At 38.1% G+C, this 22,774-nt stretch overlaps 1 protein-coding gene across 1 annotated transcript in view; it reads right to left on the bottom strand.

Annotated features, from left to right (window-relative positions):
* fstl5 (follistatin like 5) overlaps positions 1–22,774 on the bottom strand; it is a gene marked incomplete in the record, with an annotated part of 185,151 nt that overhangs the window by 128,378 nt on the left and 33,999 nt on the right. Inside the window, 1 exon segment of the mRNA XM_023959489.1 lies at positions 13,391–13,421. Within this exon segment, the coding sequence (XP_023815257.1) occupies positions 13,391–13,421 (31 nt within the window).

The raw sequence follows: 22,774 nt of genomic DNA, 5'->3' as shown, positions 1-22,774 counted from the left end.
AACTGAAAATAGTATTTATTCTCACCTTTCCAGATCTGTAAATAGCTAAAAACAAGTTATACACTTCCTAGCAGAACACGAAGAGGTAGACACTCATCCAGAAAGAAACCGATTTGAACATGAATAAAAAAAAAAGAAATAAGTGTCATGGAGCAAAAGCAGTTTTATGAAAGTGTAAAGTGTGACCATTATTGCTATTTCGGCAGATTTCTGTCGTCAGGAAGTGACAGTGTTGTCACGTACTGGAGTCAAAACTGTCCTCATAAGACTTACTGGGTCAAGCAGCATAAGTTCTTTGTAAATCTAGACAGACAGAGAATCCTGTGGGGATTCAAAAGGCAAATCCTGCAGGCTTTTCTTTTCAACCAGCAGCTCCGACAAGTCTTGCTGACTGCGCTGCAGTCTTACATCTTCTTTTCTGTCCATAAAAGGCTGCGTGCCATGAATCTGCACTGAACTCATTAAGACCTACCGTATAAAATGCATTTCAAATTAGATCATAGTAAAACTGTGAAATGGGGTGGAACAACAGGGGGTCTTCCAAAAACTCTGATCAGGGAAAGTGCAGAGCAACACACTGACTTAGCATAGAAATTTGGGGAAATAATTATAAGAGCTTACTGCTTCCCCTTTTTTTACTTCAAAAACGAGCCATCAGAATTGTACATAAAGTCTTGATCATACAAACAATTTACTTTATTAATCCAGAATTTTTAAACTTTATGATCTGGTTGATTTTTACACCAACAACTTCTATACACGGTCAGTGGGAAAACGTTACCATTCAATATCCAAAAACAGTTCTCTGAGAGTGAAGGAAGAACAAACTGAGGGGATGTAGGAACTTCAAGATCTTTATTTTATTTTATTTTATTTAACTTAACCTTGGCATTCGGAGCAGACAGCAAAGCAAGAATTTGATTGTGCAGGGAAACCCGTTTCTTACTGTGCATATGACAATAATCCTTTGAATGTGGAATCTTGAATAAGAACCGCATAGAAAAGTTTCTGTGTCAGTGTGTGTGTAGCAGTAATTACTGGCATGTGTCGGGATGATAATCAATGATTATTACTTAATGGTTACCGTTACTGTTTACTGAAAATCGTGAGTTAATGTTTTATGAAAATGATCAATCATCAATAGGGACTGGATTTTGTTACTTGAAAAGAATCTATCGGATCAGAACTGGAATTCAAAAACTATGTAAAACGTTAAAATGAATGAACTCAGTAGGGGTGGGATTATATAAACTCGCTTCTTCTGCTCCTTTTCAAGCAATAAATCAAGCTCTGCTTAACTTTAGTTAATGATCACTGTATTTAATTAAGCAAATGTGATTTAAGTGTCTCTGTTTTTGTTTATTCAGGTTTTTTTAATCTATTGATGTGATTATTTCTGTAATGAGTTTGATAAATCTGTGTACATTCTTTATTGCTTTGAGTATAATTCCTGAAATCAATCAATCAATCAGTATAGCTGTGAGTTCTTAAAGATGTAACACTGTCCCAGGTGGCATGCCATTTCTACAGTTTCTACAGTAAATATGAGATATCTCCTTGATGAAATGGTTATTGCCTGATTAGAGAATAACAAACTATAAAACAAGCAGAATACAATTGAGTAATGAGAAGAGCTTCCAGAATGCTTTACCTTAAAGAAGTACAAGAAGGAGTGGTTCAAAATGAAAGACACGAGTAAAGATCTGTGCTTGACTTTTGCACTGTACTTCAAATGAGAAGTGCCTCCTAGTGTGTCCACTTTCACTACACAAGCAGAAGTATGAGGATAAATGTCAGGTATCCCCAAAGGTAAAGCAGAAGTGCAGCAACAACCCTGCGTTGGAGAGTTTCCACATAATTTCAGTCATTTAAGCCTGATTTACGCTCTAACCTCTGTTGCACAAAACAAATTCATTTGCATGCAGGGACTGCTTCATCAGGAAAGATTAGATTTTGTTAAAAAATTGACTGTTAAATACATGGCAGCTCCTTAGGAATTTACACAAAGCCAAAAGTAAGCATCAGATGGTTTATACATGGTCGTGGTGGCAGTGCATACTGTTTTAAGACAAAAACAGAATAAACCAAAATCCATAATTGCAACTGTAAAGCACTGATTTCATATCAAAATCCTATATGTCCAACTAAACATGACAATATTTTTTTAGGAAACGCCACAACTCCATTTAAAATGAGCAGACAAATGCTAAGTCTGTGGTCCGTGGGCCACTTAGTACCGGGCCGCAGAACTGCAATAACAATAATAACAAAAATCATTTTCATTTCCATCTATTTTCTGATCCTGAAGGAAGTTTCATTTTGGAAAAATACCGATTCTGTTCACCGCATCCATCTGTCTTAACATGTCATGTGACTTTGAGCAGCTGCTTGTACCGCTAAGTTTGTCACTCAACGCTTAAAAGCTAATAAAAACTAAACAATAAAAAGCTATTTGGAAAGTTTCTTTGGGGAGAATAGAGTCAGTGAGGAAACTGAAGAAGAACCTTCACCTACAAAGAAACATAAAGCTGCTGTTTACAGACAAACCTGGAGTTTTCCTCCAAAGACGGATTTATGGAGACAGTTGTTCTCACGGACCAGAAGCTGCTCTGCCTAAAATGCAGCGACTGACTATTGATTGTTTCACACATGCAGAAAATAAAGATGCAGACATGGTGGATTCATGTTTATTATTTAAAAAATATCAGTTTTATGACAGTTGAGTCATTTTATTTTGCTTTATCCGTCAGGCCTTAAAAAGTTGGTTGCAGGTAAAGTTAGCGTCCGGTTGTTAGCATCCACTCTGACGTCTTCATCTTCATCACAAAGTCTACGTTTAAACCAGCAGCAAACATTTTAGAGAAAGAAGATTCCATCAAACAAAGTTGTTTCTGATTTGTGAAAACTCGTAAAAAGAACATTTATGAATTTTTCTACAGCAGGGGGGGATTAGGCATTCATTCAGAAACTAGAGCACAGAAAATATTTCTGTGTTAAAAAGATACACAGTTAATCAGGATTTATGTCAAAACTAAATATGATAATTTTTTTTACCCTGAAAATGATCTGAAACTGGGTTGATTTCTCAATGTTATAATAGTGTCCTATGAAAAAAAAGGGTAAAAAAAAATCTTTTATTGAATTAGTCACAGATCAGAAACAACTTCAACAAAATCAACAACTTTGTTTCATTGAATCTTTGTCATCTGTAAAAAAAAAATTAAAAAACTCTATTAATGTTTTCAGATTTTTAAATCTAAATTTCTTGTAGAATTTTTATTTAAAGAATAGTTTTTCCAGAAAGCAGAAGCTTACAGTATTAAGCACAAACTTTGGCCCCGTTCAGACCGGTCTGTGAAGGTATTGTCTGACACTAAACTGGTCCGCGGCCTGAAAAAGGTGGGAGACCACTGCTCTGGGGGACACACTTCAGTGCTTTTGTGCGCTGGTGCCAAGTGGCTGAAGAAGAAACATATTAAGTAGACCAGCCAGTCTCTGGAGCTCAATCCTATAGAAAACCTATGGAGAGAGCGGAAGCTCAGAGTTGCTAAGCGACAGCCACCAAATCTGAATGATTTAGAAGTCATCTGTAGAAAAGAGTGGACCAAAGTTCCTCCTTGTACAGAAACCTGCGCATCTACTACAAGAAACGTCTGACCTCTGTGCTGCAAGTATCGAGTCTTTCTGACAAGAGATTTCCAATACTTATTTCCCTAAATGAAATGCAAATAAATGTACATAAATTTTTTAGAGTTGATTTCTTGATTGTCTTTGTGATTTTCTACCCGTCACTGTTTAAATGAACCAATCATTAGGATGACAGACTGTCAACTGCTTTCTAAGTTCGCATTTTCCTCCACTTGTAAATGCGGGGAGGCAGATTGAGATGGTGGACAGGTTGAGAGGAACAACATTAACTAGAAGAAAGAGACCTAGAGGAAGACCAAAGATGAGGTTAAAGAATGGCAAGAATGAAGACACCAGGATGGTTGATGTGAATGAGGAGCATACAAAGGAAAGAAATAGATGAAGATACATTACTCTGACTGCTGAAGGAAGCAGCAGAACAAGGATGGTGCTGCAAAGGAGCTAGCATCACAAAAACAACTGTAAGCCTCAGTCAAAGAGCTTCCTCATCTTCACAATGCAAAGGTAAGTTACGTTTGCATGTCCCATCCTCATCCAGACATTCACTTTGCTCTGTAGTCTGCTTCTTAGTAGTAGTAGTAACAAGTTTATTTCAAATCAAATCAACATTTACCTGGAAAAAGAAAATATAAGTCAATACATGACTTGGAAAATAAGATTTGAAAGGGGAATGGAAGAAGCGAAAGCTTATAAAAATCCAAACCCCTACTCAACAACAATCATAACAACAAAACAACGAAATTAAACATTTGACATAATAAAGCTAACATACAAAAAACACCTGATGACGACAGACAGACATGCCCAAAAACTCCGACCAAACACCATAATGGTGTGCTCATTATATTTAACTTTGTGAACTAATCTGATGGCTCGCTTTTGGAGTATAACTAAAGGATGCAAATTAGTTTTGTAGCAATTTCCCCACACTTCAATACAATAATTTAGATATGCCATTATAAAGGAATGATACAAAATAAATAAAGCGGATTGGTTAAGCATCAAGCTACACCTTTTCATCAAACCAACACATTTAGCCACTTTAGAACGTAGATGATGTATATGAGGTTTCCAACAAAGCTTGTCATCAATAATTACACCCAAAAACACATGTTTATGCACTCTCTCAATTGGTGTATCATTGATAATAATTTCCACTGGCATCTCCTTGCTTTTACTGCTAAAGAGCATAAATTTAGTCTTTTTTAGATTCAAAGATAATTTGTTCTTACCAAACCAATGTTTTAACTTGTAAAATTCCTGCGTCATGTCACTAAGAAGTTTCTCTAGATTCTGCCCTGAACATAAAATGCTGGTATCATCTGCAAAAAGTATGAATTTCATAATGTTTGACAATTTGCATATATCGTTAATATAAAGTAAAAACAAAGTTGGTCCCAGAATTGAACCTTGAGGTACTCCACATATGATATTCCTATTTCTAGATTTAGTATTACCAATCTGAACAAACTGCTGTCTATCTTCCAGGTAGCTCTTTAACCAGTTTTGTGTTACTCCTCTGATTCCATACTTCACCAATTTCCTTAGTAAAATATGATGGTCAATCGTATCGAAGGCTTTCTGTAGATCAATGAAAATTCCAATGCTGAATTTATTTTTTTCAATACAGTTGGTAATCTCATTCCACAAGTTCGATTAAGGCAAATGATGTAGATTTTCCTTGTCGGAAGCCATATTGACTGTTGAATAGCAGATTGTTTTTCTCCATAAAGTTAAGTAATCTGAGATTAAATAATTTCTCTAGAATTTTTGAAATCTGAGGCAATAAAGAAATTGGACGGTAATTTGTAAAACTTTGCTTATCCCCTGTTTTATATAATTGAATTACTTTGGCCGTTTTCATTTTAGTGGGAAACTGCCCACATTTAAATGACAAATTAAAGATATGTGTAAGTGGTTTGCTAATAGCTTCAGCAACATTCTGAATTGTTTTCATATCAACACCATCCGCATCCTGAGATTTTTTATTACAACATGTCCTAATAGTGTCCAATACCTCACTCTCATTAGTAGGCATGAGAAACATTGTATTTGAATTTGTCTCAATCAAATCACACGGAAATGCATCAACGGTTTCAATCTTTCTGGCTAGTTCAGGTCCAACATTGACAAAAATCTGTTAAATCTATCTGCAATTTCTTCTTTGTCACTAATAACCTTGCCACCGTTGACAAAATACTCTGGATAAGATGAAGTGTTTTTACTACGCCCAATTATATTATTCAAAGTCTTCCAGATACCCTGAATGTTGACTTTGTTACTGTCGAGTAATTTAGAGTAGTACTCTTTTTTCCTTTCCCTCAAAATATCCATATATATTATACATATATAATTAATTAATTTTGTATTTTTTATACTTCAGTTCTGACTCAGTGGTCCTGTATTTCAAAAATTGTTTGTATAGGTGATTTTTCTTTTTGCACGCATTTATCAATCCATTTGTTAACCATGGAGTATTTACATTTTTGTCCTTTTTACATTTCCTGATTGGACAATTTTTGTCAAAACATGAAATGAAAATTTCTATAAAGGAGTTGTAAGCTGTGTTTACATCTGACTCATTGTAAATGGAATCCCAATTATAAGAGGATAGGTCACTCTTTAATTTTTTAAGTGACTGTTCTGATTTAATCCTACAATATACAAAATCATTTTGATTACGTATCTTATGTCTTACATCATATATCATGAAGATTGGAAGATGATTACTAATGTCATTTAGTAATACACCACTAAGCACTTTACTATCAAAAATATTTGAAAATATGTTGTCAATTAAAGTGGCACTGTGTGATGTTATTCTGGTCGGTATTGTAATAAGCGGATGCAAATTATTGCTATACATAACATCCAAAAAATCATCCGTATTTTTGTGTTTGTATGGATTTAATAAGTCTATATTGTAATCACCACAAATTATAGTATCTTTTGACTTTTTAATAGAAAATAGTTTTTCCATCCATTTGTTGAATACCTTAATGTCTGATCCCGGAGCTCTGTAAACACAACTTACAAGAATATTTCTCCTTTTCTGTAAAATAATTTCAACAGTAATGCATTCAAATATTTCCTCCACAGTAAGAGACATATTTTCTATAAGTTGACAATCCATGTTTTATCAACATATATGGCCACCCCACCTCCTTTCTTGCATGGTCTACTCTTAAAAAACATTTCATAGCCAAACATTTGAAAATCAGTACCTTTGTCTTCATTTATCCATGTTTCTGAGACAGCCACTATATTGAAGAATGTCTCGAAACAAGACAAGTAGTCCTTCATATTTTCAAAGTTACTGTATAAGCTCCTACTGTTGAAGTGGATTATTGATAACTTGTTGTCCAATAATATTGTTTCTTTAAATGTAGTGTCAGTGATATAGGAACATTTATTGCAATTTTTTAAAAAGTTGCTATCTGGATCTATGTCATTCAACCTGTTTTGAAATTTATAATCATACAACTGTGGGTAATCTAGATCCTCATCAGAAGAATCTTCTGATGAATTGTCGCTGAGGTTATGCATAGCAGTTGTTTCTCTCAATAACATGAATGCAGGAAGAGCAGGTGAGCGGTCAGAGAGCAAGGGCCACTTACAATCAAACAGAGACACAAAAAACACACATAACATAAACAGCTACACCACACCTCCAAACCCATTTGGGCACTCATACTCCCCATACAATGACTTAGAATAAACAGAAATGCCTTTAGGCTCCCCTGGGGTGATGCATATTAGATTAAATTTAGGATATGTCAGCTAAGGTGATGCAAATTAATAGTTCACAATACTTGCGCTCTCACATTGACCTGTCATCGATAACGTCAGACAGTTATACAATCGTAGCTGACGTCATACCTTGAAAACGCGGAAGTAAACAAAGCAGTATGTCTCAAGAAATAAATCAGCAAAATGATTACTAATTTAGATTATTATTAGAGACTGGTCCACAGGAGTCAATAAATTTTGCTGCATCCTTTACCTCCTCAAATACATGCTGGATGGACCCCCGGATCAGTTTGATGACAGCAGGATACAGCAGGAAGGCGTGAAAGCCCAGAGAACGCGCCTGTGCCATAACTGGGTAACACAGGCGCCTACGTTGGGCTGTGGCATCACTGTAATCTGGGGTAAAACGGATGATGTTGCCTTCGCTTCTCACCTCTGTCTTCCTGGCACTTTGCAAAATCCGGTCCCTGTCCGTGAAGCGTAGACATTTCAGAATGATGGTCCTTGGCCTCTCCGAAGTTTTGCGCGGAGGGCCAGAGCGGTGAGCCCGCATCAGCTCCGGTGGATTCCCAGCCATTTCGGGGAACCATTTCGGGATGTTCAGCTTCAGGTAGGCCAAGACGTTTCCCTGTTCCTCTCCCTCTTTCACGTTGACAATACGTAGATTATCTCTCCTCATCCGATCTTCCATTAATGTAATTTTATCCTGAAGTTGCTTCAGAGTTTCATCTTGCCTAGCAGTTGTGGCCTCAGCTGTTTTCATTTGTTCTTGTAAAGACGTGGTTATTTTCTGCTGCACTTGTAACTCCTGTGAATGGCGCAATAAAGTTTCGTTAATTGCGCCAAGTTGGCTTTCTAAGCGTTCAAATCATTCATTTGCTTTTTTATCCGCTACTGCAAAAAACTTTCGCAAAGTAGCTTCAAGTGCCGCCACAGTGAGCTTGCAGCTGCGCCTTCTTCATCATCAGGGACAGACAGTGTATTGTCCATTTCTTTAGTTTTTGTCGGTTTTTTGGGCGGCATTATCCGCTTTTGTCGAGGTAGAAATGCAGCAAAAGGCTGAATTTTTTCAAATATAGTCTCATGTAAGGTCTTAGAGAGTCATTTTTTATGAATCCAGGAGGAGCCTCAAGCAAAAGGTCCTTCTATATCTATGCTGCAGGAAGGTGGGATGCAGATGACCTTTAGACAGCCATTTTAGCTGTAAATTAGGAAACACAAACCTGCTGTACTCTGAACACCAGTTGTTTGATGGGCCCTTATCTATTTTAATCTGAAATGAGTGGAACATAAAATTTAATTGACACTCCGTACTGAACATTGGTCACATCAGCAGTTAAAATGTGACCTTGTAGAGTTCCATGACAACACTAGGATTTCCTAAACGTAAATGTTTGAAAATTCTTGTTTTTATTTCTTAACCCTTGTCCTGTGTTTTTACCTGGACTGAAAATGTGTTTGCTGAAAACCGGCCAGATTGAGATTCACTATTAGGCTTACAGTTTGGAGTGCATTAAAGTGAATCACGGCAGACAGCCGGGACTGCCCTTTATGGAAATGGACCATCTAAATGACTGCTTTGACCTTCCCTCCTGAAGAAAAATGAAGAGGCAGTCTTTTAGCAGCCCCTTCAAGCACGAGCTGGTCAGCAGGCCCACCTTTGGCCCGACATTGACTCTTGATTAGGGGGGACAGAGAATATATTAGAAAGGTGACAGTTTGAGATGACAGATTTATCCAATCTGTCAACCACTGCAAGTCCACAGTATTTTCTAGGGGTGTATAGAGGCGATATGATATATATCATAATACAGTTAAAGTGTCATTCGTTCTTATCAGAGCTCACTACAAATGACTACAATCTGCTTTTTTATATGTTATTGCCAGTTTGGGTTCGGTACCCATTCCAAGCAAAAACTTAGTAGAACATCTCATTACAAGTATGTCTCATAACAACAAAAACTGCGAGGCTGACTGAACATTTAGCATTTAAACAAGCGGATTCTCGCTGAGATCTCGTAATTGTGCGGAGCTGATCAAAGAGACTTGGTGTGCGGTGCTGCCAACTAGCGGTCAGACAAAGAGCCAGACGCTGAAAGACGTTTATAAATAATTAAATAAATATCATCTTGACTGCATTTTAAATTGATCCACGTTTTCCCAAATGAAATGTTGTGATATATCACAGAATCCCTTGTTTCCTACAACCCTAGTATTTTTATGTATACTGGTATTTTATAATTTAACTATCACGTTTTAGTACCTTTATACTACCAGTACTCTGTTGTTAACAAATTTGCACTATAAGTAAAACCTGAGCTGTACAAAAAGCGTTTTTAGACCAAGAAGCAAGAACCACCTTCCATTAAAAAAAACACTATATATGCATCTCCGTATGGCATTAGTAGAACTTTTTCAACTGTTTCAAAAGCTAAAGTAGTGCACATTTTAACACAGATATACACAACAGGACTGAGCAGAAGCAAATTTTAGTAATAACATTTATATCTTTTTGCGGTTTTCAAAACAGTTTACTGTCACAGACTTGTATCTGTGCGCATTAAGTCAAAGGCTGGAACCCTAAACTGATTAACATTAAGTAAATAGCGAAATAGACTATTAATGGAAAACAAGTTTTGCCAAATTCTGTTGCTTGGGCTTGTTAATTGAACTAATACTTAATTTGACATATTGAGTTATTTACATTTGACACTATCCGACCATCCTGGCTTCTACTAAAGGCAGCAACAGTCAGGATTGACATAGAAATTTAGTGCAAAAACATTTTTAAGATCTACACCCACCATGCAAGGTCATGGTCACAAGCAGCCTACAAGGGGACTCACACTAGTTAGTCACGACAATCACCAAAGGAGTCAGGGAGGCTCAGTATTTCCCAATGCTTTTACTGCCAAGTCTGCTAATTAACAGCAGCTCTTTTTACAAATAAACCCACACTCCAAACACCATGGAATATCGTTAGTGTCCTACTGCCACACTGGTCATTCTCAGGCATTGGATGTTTCTTTGATTTTTGAGGTTATTTTGTCAATGAACATATTTAACAGAAAACTAATGGAAAACAATATGTTTCATCATTTCTCATCAGTACAGAGTACTGTTCAGTTTGTCCAGAAACAGTAATATTCTTGTTGCTGCAGCACATGTAAGCTGGTGCAGAATATCATCTCATCCAGAATGAATCTAAATGTAGTGACACTGCCATTTGAGAGACAGTTAGGAAGCAAGATAAATGCCTTTTTAATAGTAAAACCATCAATTCACATGAATAGATTTCAGCTCCGAGTAGTTTGTGCATAATATAAAAGGAGGAAAAGGCTCCACTGCACTCTACATCCCTGGCATGCCCATGGAAACTGAGAAATACTCTTGGATGGCTCCAGTTATATGTTTTCAAAGGGGTTTTTGATTAGAATATTACTATCCAAATCAATCAATAACTCAATTATAAACTCATTTTTTGTAGAAGATAAAGCTTCAGCTTGTCTATAAGAACATTTAATTTACTGTCATCCTGCCTGTGGCCTCCTGCACGTAGGTCATGAGGCTTGCCAAGATCAAAAATGCATCTTAAGAAGGTTCCAAGGATTCACCTCTTAGTTTGCCTAAATCATTTCACCTGAAATGTTTAAGCAGATAAGGCAGAGATAAGATTCTTGATCTGCCTGCAGTGCAGGTATCTTCTTTCCAACAAAAAGCAAGAAGAAGAAGAAAACTAATCAGCTTTTTTTGTAACTTGCTTTTTTTTTTCTCTCCCCTCTCCCCTTAAGACATCAGCTAAATATCTTAGAATAAAAGAGAGGAGCACAAAGTGCATAATTCTGACACCATAAATCATTGATAAGCTGACTACATTTAGGGAAGTTGAGCCTCTCCATTTTATGGGTTCCTGGACATAGCAGTGAATGTTTCAGATGGAGCTAAGAGTTGAATTTCTCTTTGCATTATTAAAATCTACTCTGAAATTTCTACCCACTTTGTTGAGGGAGTATCATTCCTTCACTCGTCACGCGCCAAGAACTTTATGAGTAACTCATTCCACAAAAGCTCCTGCTGCAAATTTCATATGAAGGCAAATTTACACCAATGGCACACTGCTAATGAAGGTTATTAACATTCTTATGTAAACATTCAACCCACAGAAGTCACTCACAAGTCTCAAGGTTTAAGCATTAAGCCTCATGAAAGTCCCAAGTCAGTGCAGAAATTTAAGTCATACAAAAATGTAATGAAGTCCCAGAGCCTCCACACTTTAATCAGTGTTAAGCTGTGTTAAGTTGAATTCCTATACTTATTGATAACCTACACTCTACTTAAAGTTACACAAATGATTTCATTTGTTACTTTCCTTTCCAGAGACTCATGCCCTGTATTTGAGCTTGGCAACTCAAAGCGGATTTATATTAGGACTACAGAAATAAAGCAAGAATTTTATACAAAATAGGTTTCTGTCAAATCTACAAAACATAATATAAACTGCTTAAAATGTGTGTAGACAAGCTAGAATGGTTTTAGAAGGCTTTAGCTGTTTGGATGTCTGTTTCATACTACTTTACATGGTTCCCCCTTCTTTCCTAAAGTGTGCTATTCTTCTGCTTTTCCTCACAAGGCTGCTGAGCCCTGGAGGTGCTGGCAAGAGGAGTCCTCCCCACCAACCGTACTCCCCCTCACATCAGAGCATTGCTGCTCATCATCTACCTAGACTATGGCTGTTGTTGTGACCGATAAAGTTAAATGTTGTTGCGTACACCACAATTTTCTTCTTCATAATGTCACCAATGACACATTCAGATCCCCGTTTGAATAATGGTTGCTTTTGCTGCTCCATGACTGCTGCCACTTCGACAAGAGTTAGAAAAAAATCCTGCTCCTGTATTGGTCAGCTAACTTGCTGGAGCACAATAAAATCACCTGGTCACACTCCAAAATAAAATGTGACGTATCACATGATCCAAATCTAAAATAAAACACCAAAAAGCAACATTTGTATTTTAAGAGGTAAAGCCCTTCTTGGTCATCTGCCTCAAGACAAAGTCAAGTTGAAACTTGTCTAAGTAAGTCAAGCAAGTCTTGAGTCCTCCAAAGTAAACTTAAGTCTGACTCAAGTGAGACTCAACCCATGTCACATGAGTCTCCCACGTCTGCAAACCTAGGGAATCATTTAGTGTAGAACATGGAAGGTCTGACAGTACAAAATGCAAACACATTTTCTTGAAAATACATCAAAGAGAGTCTTCAAAATAAGAGCATGTTTTGATGTCAGTTGTTGGTCATCTTCACCCTGGGCTAACACGGCATCCAGTCCAGCTGAGGTGCAGCTGCAAGAGTCTTTATGTAACTTGAAAAAAGCGAGAGCCACTCAAGCCGGTCCGGCCTCTCGCGTGCTCCAAATTCGTTTTGTTAAATTTTGGCCGGAGCGAGCAAGAACACTTTTTTGTGAAGTTGAGGCAAATTAAACTACCTTCACTGGAAATCATGCATGCGACTGTCAAGTGCATCCAGTACATTTTTCAAAATAAAACCTATTTTCTGCTGTACTTGCTATGTTTTTCACTGTGGTGTAAAGACCAACAGTTGCTAAATCAAGTTACAGCTCCTACATCTCACAGCATAAACTCATTAGAGGGCTCTCCAAAGTACAAGAGCTAAAAATTAAACATTTAAATGCAACCCAAATGCAGTTACTTGACTTTTAGATTATAGGAAGACCGGGCCAAAGCAAGTGACTCTAAAAAAACACCCAAAAATTCTGTACTTTTAACAAGCTTCTTAGTTTAGAGAATAGTAGGCAAACAAAAACAGTTTTAATGCAAACATAATACAAACAAATGAATTGGATGTTCTCTGGGGGTTTTTAACTCCTAGATTCAGGATCCAAGATTAGGTCTGTGTGAGGGAGCAACTCACACCTAATAAAAACAAAAATAAAACAAACTTCAAGATGATGAAGGAAAAGAAGAAACAAACCAACCTGTTGTTTTCAGGCCTTGTGGGATCCCATCCTGGTGAAAAAAGAAGACAGAAACAGAAGTCAGACTAAAAAGAACACAAGGTGACACCTAAACCAACATAAGATCAGCTGTTTTAGCCAAGCTGAATCTCTGAAAAAGAAAATTGCAGGTCTTTTAACCATTGAAATGAATCTTTCATTGATTTCATCCTCATCCACTGAACTTGCTCTGTCAATACAAGCAGGACAGAACAGTTTGAAACCATTCTGACTCAACTATTATGCAAGTAGTTTCCTCATTCATTGGCAACTGTGCTGCAGTGTTATGGAGTCTGTTAGATAATGAACACACAGAGAAACACAAGAACACAACAAGAAGAAAACACTTTCTGCACCAGGACATGTTTAGCAACCCAGTCTCATTCCAAAAGAAAAGTTAAAAAAAATATACAGCAGACTTGGTTTTGAGTTGAAGATGTCCCAAGATGATTTCTGAAATGAAACTGTTAAGAAAGCAGTTTTTTAAGTTACAAGGAGGAGGAGTTTTAAAGTGTGACTGTATCAGAGAACTGGTCTGAGCGAGTGTGATGTCAACCATTTACTTCCGGATCCATCGAAATGAAGTCATTTCTGTCTGCAATCCAGGTTGGACCCAGTCGACCATGATTGGTCTGAGTCAAAGTTTCTATGGGAACTACTGTCGCCAATCAGGAGTGAGCTTGTTGGAAGTCCACTCCCCTTCCATTGAAAGCGGGCTTGGGAGAATCTGTCAATCAAACATTCAAGGTCAGTGGGTACCACACGCTTTTACTGAGGCATCTGATTGGTTAGTTTATAACTTGAACAACTTCTGATTAAAAAAATGTGGTGAAAAAACTCTGGGATTACCAAGATGTTCAAAAAAGTGTCAGATACAGAATGGTTATTCTGACCAATAGAATGACTGAATAACAGCTGTTTCTTGCTATACAGAAGTCAATGGGATTTTGGCTTCCTGGAGCCAGCAGATACTTCCTGTTTGGAACATGAAGGGAGAGGGGTCACTGTGTCCAGTTCTCTATATACAGTCAAGAGTTTAATATAATAACTAGATGGCAAAAAAGAAAAAGAAAAAGTGGTTTCAGATCACATAGACCTTGGAGTTAAACGGAAAGCCATGATTGTGGTCGTTAGGAGTCCATTGTCCTTGACTGGAGGGAGGTTGAGGGACAGCTGCTCTTCTCACCCAATGACCTGGGTGAAGCTGTCCTTTTTGGGTTTCAGGCATCGACGGTAAACGAGCACTGGACTGAGTAAATGTGACGTCACTGATAGAAAGACTGAGACTGGGTTGTGTTGAGAATCCATATCAGGTCAATAAATGTGTGAACGCTTTCAAGGACTCACAAAATTAAGATTCTACTGCGACTCTCCGTACACTCATTGGCATGTATAAACTGCTTCTACTTTCAGCCATTTCAGTATCAAAATGTTCACCTCATTCAGCATATAGGTTTCAAAAAATTAAAAGCAAGAAGTTACTTTACTGCCCCAATGGAATCAATTAGAAATGTTCAAATCTTTCAAAAACTTTGTGCTCTTTCAAAGTTTTACATTTCTTCATACTTTAGGCAAGACAAATCATCTTGTTTGATCAAATCTCACTCTCAAAGTTGTGGGGCAAAACTTTTTCTCCTAGAGCCGTAAAATTGTATCCGACTCTCCAATGTCCGTACGCGTAGTTTATTTAACATAGTTGTAAAAGGAAACAGTGAATCCTTCATTAACATTAGCATTAAGCCAATAGCTTCATCATGTTCAACAAACCTGTTCACAACTTCAGCATTTTAGGCAAATATCTTCAGCATTTAAGAAAACACCTTCAGCAACTGAACCCTTTAACAGCAGAGCTTCGGCTCCACTGTTTGTGGTCTGAATTACTTTAACTCTTTTACCATTTATGCAATTTACGTAATTCTAACAGATTCTGTAGCGGTTAAAAGCAGCGTGGCGCTTTATGCAACACTTCTCAGTAGTGAAGTGCTCACTCACTTAACATAAACTCACTGATACTGACACAGAGAAAAGTATCTTTTAGACAATATGCAACACTTTGAAGCGGGGTTGTCCAACTGCAGGCCTCCAGGGTCACCATCCAGCTAGATTTACAGAAATCAGACCTTATCTGCTTATTACCTGGATCAGGTGAGTTTAGCCAGTAAACCAATGGCAGGTTAGTTGGAAAAGATGTAGAACCCCATCCCTCGAGGCCTGCAGTTTGACACCCCACTTTGAGTGTAGCATCACGCCGCTTTCCTCAGCATCAGAATCGTTGAAATGACATACATTTACGCAAAGGAAAAGTTACAATACTGCAAAAAACGTGTTATTTTGATGTCAACAACTCCAGTGTTAAAGGGTTAAACAAATAGCGTCAGCAGTTTAAGCAAAGAGCTTCAGCCTAAAGTTTTCACACATGCATTATCATAGGTAATGCTAATTTTCTAATTACTTCTTTAACAAACAGACAGAAGCAGTGAATGCATCGTTCTGTTCAGTAATTGGAAACAGGACAGAAGCTGCTGATCAAACGCACAGGAGCATCAGTCAGCATCTCTGCAAAAGCGGATGCTCTGACGAAAGCTTTCAGGTTTGTTTTAAAACAAGGTAAGCCCATTCTTATAGGTGAGAAAGGTTCTCTTTTACTCAGTTTGCTTTTTCTCTTTGTTTTTCTTTTATGCTGATACAAAAATAACAGCAGATGTAAAGTCATTCTTAGGGACATGACAGAAAAGACCCAGAGAAGATTAATTGGCTGAAAAGCTGAGTGACTCTACATGACATTTAGCTGAACTTAGAGCGTGTTCAGGGCTGAAAAGTAAAGACACTTTCATGAATACAGTTGGAAGCAGATGCTTTCAGGCTGTCAGGGATGTGAAAGAAAGAGATATAAATATTTGATTTCTCCAGTGAAATCTGCAAAGCTCAGTTCTCTTGGTCTGTTTCAGAAGTTTCAGGTTGTCTTTCCATCAGGTCGAGCAGCAGGGTGTTTTTATGGAAAGGATCCATAATGCAACAGGCCTATGTTCAGCAATGAGCAATGGTCCCAAATGCCAAGTACAATTCACTTCAACACTGCTGTTTTTTAGAGATAAATTAGAATATTGAACCAGCTATGAAAAATGACTTGAAAAAATTTCAGACTGACAAAAATAATAAATACACATTTAAACAAAATCATCAAAGGATGACCAGATCATCTTCATACCTGCATATATTCAAGAAATTGATCTTGTCTCCTAAATGGGAAAATTTACTCAGTCTTTGGTGGTCCCATGGTTTCATTGATACTCCACTGAGCCTTAAACCCCCCCAGACCACAGAAAACCCACATCAGCAACAGTTTAATTTCCACATCCATAGTGTTATTTTTGATTTTAGTGAGGCTTGGAGTTTATGGAGTGCAATACGAATGTGTTTCATTGCTCACACAAAATAAATCTCTTCAACAGTCGAGCTCAGTATTGATAACCTGGACACAGACTACAGAAGATTGATGCAGGACTTGGTGGACAGACTCTGTGGTGTCGGTGGAACAACATCCTTATCAATGTAGTGAAGAGTAAGGAGATGATGGTGGAATTCCCCAGACACACAACTCCTTCAGTGGTAAACATCCTGGGTAAGAACGATGGGCAGAAACCTTTATAAGTACCTGGCTTCTCACCTGAACAATACACTGGACCATGTGCAGTACAGGTAGGCCTAAAGAAGGCTGTACCTGCTGAGGAGTCCACAGTCCTTTCTATGACTCTGCGGTGGCATTAGTTAACCTGTACAGCACAGATTGCAGCAGCAGTATACCACAGAAAGGAAGAAGAAGAAGTTAAATAAAGATAACATCAAGACGTCCAACTCTGTCCTGGGCTGACCCTTGAAGTCAGTCAGGAAGGATGGATGAGGAGTAGTTGTGGTACACAAACCCCACCCTGACTGCCCTGGAAACAGCCTGGAAAGAAGCCACAGTGACAGACTGATCCACCTTTGCTGTGTGAGGGAGATCCTTCATTCCTGCTGCTCTCAGGTCCTACAATAAACATTTTCAGGACCATCCGGAACAAAACACTGCCAACACAATTCCAAACCCTGGCCTGATTCATGATTCTAGATACTTTTTTTGTTTTTTAATTTCATGTAAAGATGGTTACGATGTGTTGTACATATTTTTTTAATCTGTATTCTTTTTTTCCGTCTGGCACATTTTAGTGTAAAGGACAAAAAGGATTTGTCAGTCACAAATTCTGCAAGTCATCCCACTTAAAAAGATGAGGTCTGTAATGTTCATCATGGATTCAACAGTGAGAAACGGAATGTGAACCAAACTATTCAAGTAGTCACATTTTATGATTTTTGTTAAGAGTTTGTTTGTATAATGTTGCAGACAAACCTTTGTTCAGTAGAGAAGCTGTGGAGGGAGTTGAAATTCTGTTTCCCAGCAACAGCTCCAAAACATCACAGCTCTAGAGAACATCTGCATGAAAGAGCAGCAGACACAATTTGTGAAGACTAACAAGAGGAAACCTTTGACCTCTGTCATTACCAACAGGGTTACATTACAAGGTATTTAGGTGAACTTAGGTTTTGACCACATTTTTTTCTGCACCATTATACCAGTAAATTCTTTAAAATCATTCAATAGGATTTTCTGGATTCTTTTTTTCATTCTGTCTCTCAAAATTGAAGTGTTTCTATGATGAAGATTGCAGTACTCTCCCATCTTTTTGAGGGGAACACTGTAGAGTATCCAGCTATTTTAACACCAACGTATGCAGTTTGACTGAACTAACCATACAATTCTGCACAGAAAACACCTGTGGCTCCGCTTGCTGCTGGCCCCCACCACATCCCTAAGAGGAGGTGACACTTAGAAATGCACCACAGGTAGAGGAGATATCAAACAAGCTTATTTGCATATGGCAGTCAGTAGCTACGGTTACATGGAGAAGTAATCGGAAGAAACACCAGATCAGGATAGAAAAAATGCATCATGTAAATATGCTGTTTGGAATACTCCGCCCCGATCAGACTCACTCGGATAAAAATTTCCTTCTGATCGAGACAGGTGGGTTATGCCGACTATTGATCCGATCGTTGTTCATGTAAATGATTTATTCCGATTGTGGGTCAGTAATACGTAATACCGGATAAAGTTTTTCTGGACCCATGTGCACATTTCAATTCTAATCCGATCTTTGATCCAATCCAAGACATTTTACACATGTAACAGCAGTTAGTGTTTACACTTGATTTGTTTGAAGAGAATGATTTCCCAAGAGCCACTGGCGGGCCTGTTTCTGCTGCCCTCAGACTCAGGGGATAGCGGAGCCCCCAGCTGTATACCTGCTCCATCTGCCCCTGTCAGAATTAGCTGCTTGGCTAACTCTTCACATCTATCTCTGTCGGTGAGTCTTTGCAACTTCACTCCATCCATCTGCACCCTCCTCCCCAACCAGTCAGCCTGCAGTTTCAAAGCACAAAAGATACCCCCCCCCCCGTCAAGCAGATCACCATTCACTTCATTTACGTCCACTCCTACTTTCTTCATAGACTCAGGAGACTGATGGACTTCATACCAAAAATTGTATCAGGGTTAATTGACTGCAAAAAATGTGTTTATCATAGTTTTAATATATAAATGTGTTTATTATAATGTATTTATTATTTGTTGGTATTTTACACAATTTCTCATTTAGCACAAGCTAAATAAAAAACATCATCAGGCCAGACATTTAACATTAATGGACGAGATATGTTCCAGCTTGAATTAAAGTTTTTTTTAAGTTTCCTTGTCCTGCATTGATGGAGTTACTGCATCCTATCACACCTAAAAACGAAGAAGCAACAGCCGACGTTTACTGATGACTTTAGGTGAAGTTTTGAATATTCCCCACTTTAATTTGTGCCAAATTCAGATTGTTGTAAACATACAGACACAACATGAGAGAAGAAATAAATGTATAAAGTCAATTTTCTCAACCTAACCCCATATTCTGAGTTTTGTTCTGCAGGAATAATAAACGTATTTGTGGCCATTTGTTTTCACTTAAATGTCCTTGTAGATAATAAGGACATAATAAATATATAAATAATACTGACAATGGAACCATACAGACAACACAGACTGATAATTCAAACACTATCAAGATGTTTCCCGGTATTAAGTCTTGAATTTTTGTCTCCATTTCCTGCCTCTTTATCCAATTTGCACATCCCCCTCCCTCTGTCCGCCTCCGCCTCGGCTTATCCTTGTTAATCTAGATTTGCCATGTGGCCAAGTCAAAGCTGGGTGGACACGGCTTTGCAGACAGTTTATTGGTCTCCATTTTGTTTCTCCTCACATAACAGATAATGTCAAGGCCACCAATTCAGAAAAACTGCTTTTCTTCCTTTCATAAAAGTCTGGCAAGGTTTAAGAAAAATCACAATTTACTGTCTCTGTTTAGCTGTTACAGTCCACCTGCAGGCGATGGAAGATCTCAGTTGAATCTCAGTGGAGAAGTTCCTAAACACTTTCCACGTCGTTCGGTTACAAAGATCAGTTCAAACCTGCAGATGACCTCAAGTAGAGAACTCAACCGTGATTGTCTGAAAGGCTGGAAGAGTTTTAAGTTTAACATTAAAGCCCAGTGATTTCTGCTGATTGGGGTCAAAGGCTTATGAGGTCGCGTCTGACCCTGGTTAGTTGCCACACACGCACAAACACACACACACGTGCACACACACGTGCACACAGATCAGGATTAACTTCAAAACTGCAAGGTCAGATTTAGAATTACAGTAAGACATTAAAAGAACAAAAAAGGCCTGGTGGCTGTGGGCTGTCCACCTCAAAAAAAAGAAACCATACTGGATGTGGATTCCTGTGGGAGGGAGTAAAAACACTGGTCAATTTTTAAGAAACTTTGTAATTTTATTCAATTAATCTTCCTATTTTTCTTACAGGTGAAACTTCCAAAGTCATATTCTGTCATAGCCACACTTGTAACGTTCAGCTTGTCTTGTTTTATTGTAACTCCTTTCTTCATTAACCCTTGTGCTATCTTAGATGACCCCCCCCCCCTTGCATTGACGTGTTCTCCCTACCATGACAAAGGTGGATAAAGGTGGAAAGATTTCATGTAATCCATGGACACCAGTGAAGATCACAAATCATTGAAGAAAAAAGGTTCAGAGCACTGTCTAGTGGGTCTAGATCAGTGTTTTTCAACCTTTTTTGAGCCACGGCACACTTTGACCTTGACAAAAATCCGGCGGCACACCAGCATCCATAAAAAAAAAAGAAAAAGGAAAAGCTCATAGTCTGTATTGATCTACAGTCTCTCTAAAATCTCACATGTATTTTTGTGATAATTGTAGCAGAAAAGCTGGAAGCTGCAGCTGTTTTTTTTCTAAAATATGTAATAAAAGTTAAGTTAAAAGATTCAAAAACTGTTTGATGTGTGTTCGTTGTTTTAACACGTTAAGAGGAGAGACTCATTGTGAGCTAAGACAGTCACTTTAACACAATGCATCATGGGAGATGTAGTGCCGAAAATCCGCCGATCGTAGACAGACTAGCGTCTCTGAGCTTCATGGTTTTGTTCACTTGTTCCACGGTCTGATACCGGATTCTGTGGAAAGCTACACCGCTAAAGACGAGCTTTAGCTGGTATTTTTGTTAGAACTGAGAGACTTTATGAGCAGAATCGGAACAAGGAAGTGAAGACTTTGACCACTTCTGATTGGTCAGACTGATGACATGTGATTAAGCCTTCAAGAATGATTGGTGTAGACAGTTAAAGGGGCGGGACTTTTCCGCAAACAGCTTTAGATGCAGCTAAATCGCGGTACCATCATTCTTATCAAAATGTCTTAAATAGAATCAAATAAACACAAAGAAAAAATAATTTTATGATTTTACTCGCGTAGTAATCAGATACTGCTACATCTGGACATCCATTGTTTCTGACAGTGGCACGTCATAAACAAGCATCCCTCCAGATTAGATGTAACATGAGTCACAGGGATGAACATCACAACATGGACGGAGGGCCGCCATGCCCAAAGAGACAAAAGAACCGGGACACCGCACCAGCAGCTGGACCCTCCCATAAGGGGGGGACAGAGGATCACTGGTGACCATCCTACTCATGTACAGTGTGTTTGTGTGTGTGTGTGTGTGTGTGTGTGTGTGTGTGTTCTGTATGATGGAGTTGAGTGTAAAAGGGGGAAGATCTAAGTATGAGCAAAACAGCTAAAGGTTTATCCATTATTCTATTAGAATCCTCATTCAGTCTTTTGTGGAGCCGCTCAGCCCTTCCCTTAACAGAAATGACTGACAGCAAAGTCTAAGGACATTCCTGCAAATAAAAAAAAACCTTTCCACTGCAGACAAAGAAAAAGCACTGAGGCTGTTCTACAAAAAGAATGTGTGTCTCTATAGTCTGCACATTTAGACTGTTGTTAAGCATTTCTCTGTGTATTTTAGTGTTATTTATTATTTGTCTGATGTTTTTAATAGAGCTATGGTAACAAGATAATTTCCCATTTGTAGGTTTAAATAAAGTTCTATTCTATTCTATTCTCTGTTAAAATATAGCCTGCAGAATCATCCTTTTGATAAATCAAATCATTTTTGTCATTAATAAAATATAAATTAGCAGGGATGTTTCTTTAAAGTTCCAGGAAAAGCAAAAACATGTCTATGAGGGAAAAGAAAAGACTTTGAGGACAAGAAAATACTTCTGAAGTTGACCATTCATGACTCTTAGAAAGGTTTTGCTTCTGTCAAATTATTTCTCTTAGAAAGTGTTTTTATTGACAATTGTGAGCGGATATTTGATTTAAGCTTTGATATTCACAGATGACTTAATTTATTTGACCAGTCTTTGTTCCCTGAGACATGTGGATTACTACAACAGAGAAGTTTTCAAGACATTTTATTCTTTTTTTTCCACCAGCTATGTTTTTGTCATGCTTCCCCCTTCTAAAGTGACTTCCCCCTCTGCACACTATCAAACTGATTCCTCTCACCTGTTCTCCTGCCCTTTTATTCCGATGCTCCACTGCCAGACTCTGCTGGTAATTTGTCGGAGTTTCCTGCCTCAACTCTCTGGGAACCTTTTATTCTGGTGGTTTTTGGACACGTTTTGATTATCCACCCATCTGTACTTATGCATCAACTGTGGGCTGCTCTGGATTGAGGCCTTGGACCAGCCTATAGAGTCCCCTTCTTGGATTTCCTCACTTGTTTCCTCTTTTCAGGAATTGGTTCTTCTTATTACACTTTTCTACCACTGGCTTCCAGCCCCATGCCAGAGCCCCCCCTGGACCTCTCCAACCTTTGTTGCACGCACACCACATCTTAACAGCTGAGAAGAAATTATT

The sequence above is a fragment of the Oryzias latipes genome, chromosome 10 (genome assembly GCF_002234675.1).
Source record: "Oryzias latipes chromosome 10, ASM223467v1".
Classification (NCBI taxonomy): Eukaryota; Metazoa; Chordata; class Actinopteri; order Beloniformes; family Adrianichthyidae; genus Oryzias; species Oryzias latipes.
The sequence above is the reverse complement of the archived record's forward strand: the minus strand, read 5'-3'. Positions and strand labels throughout refer to the sequence as shown.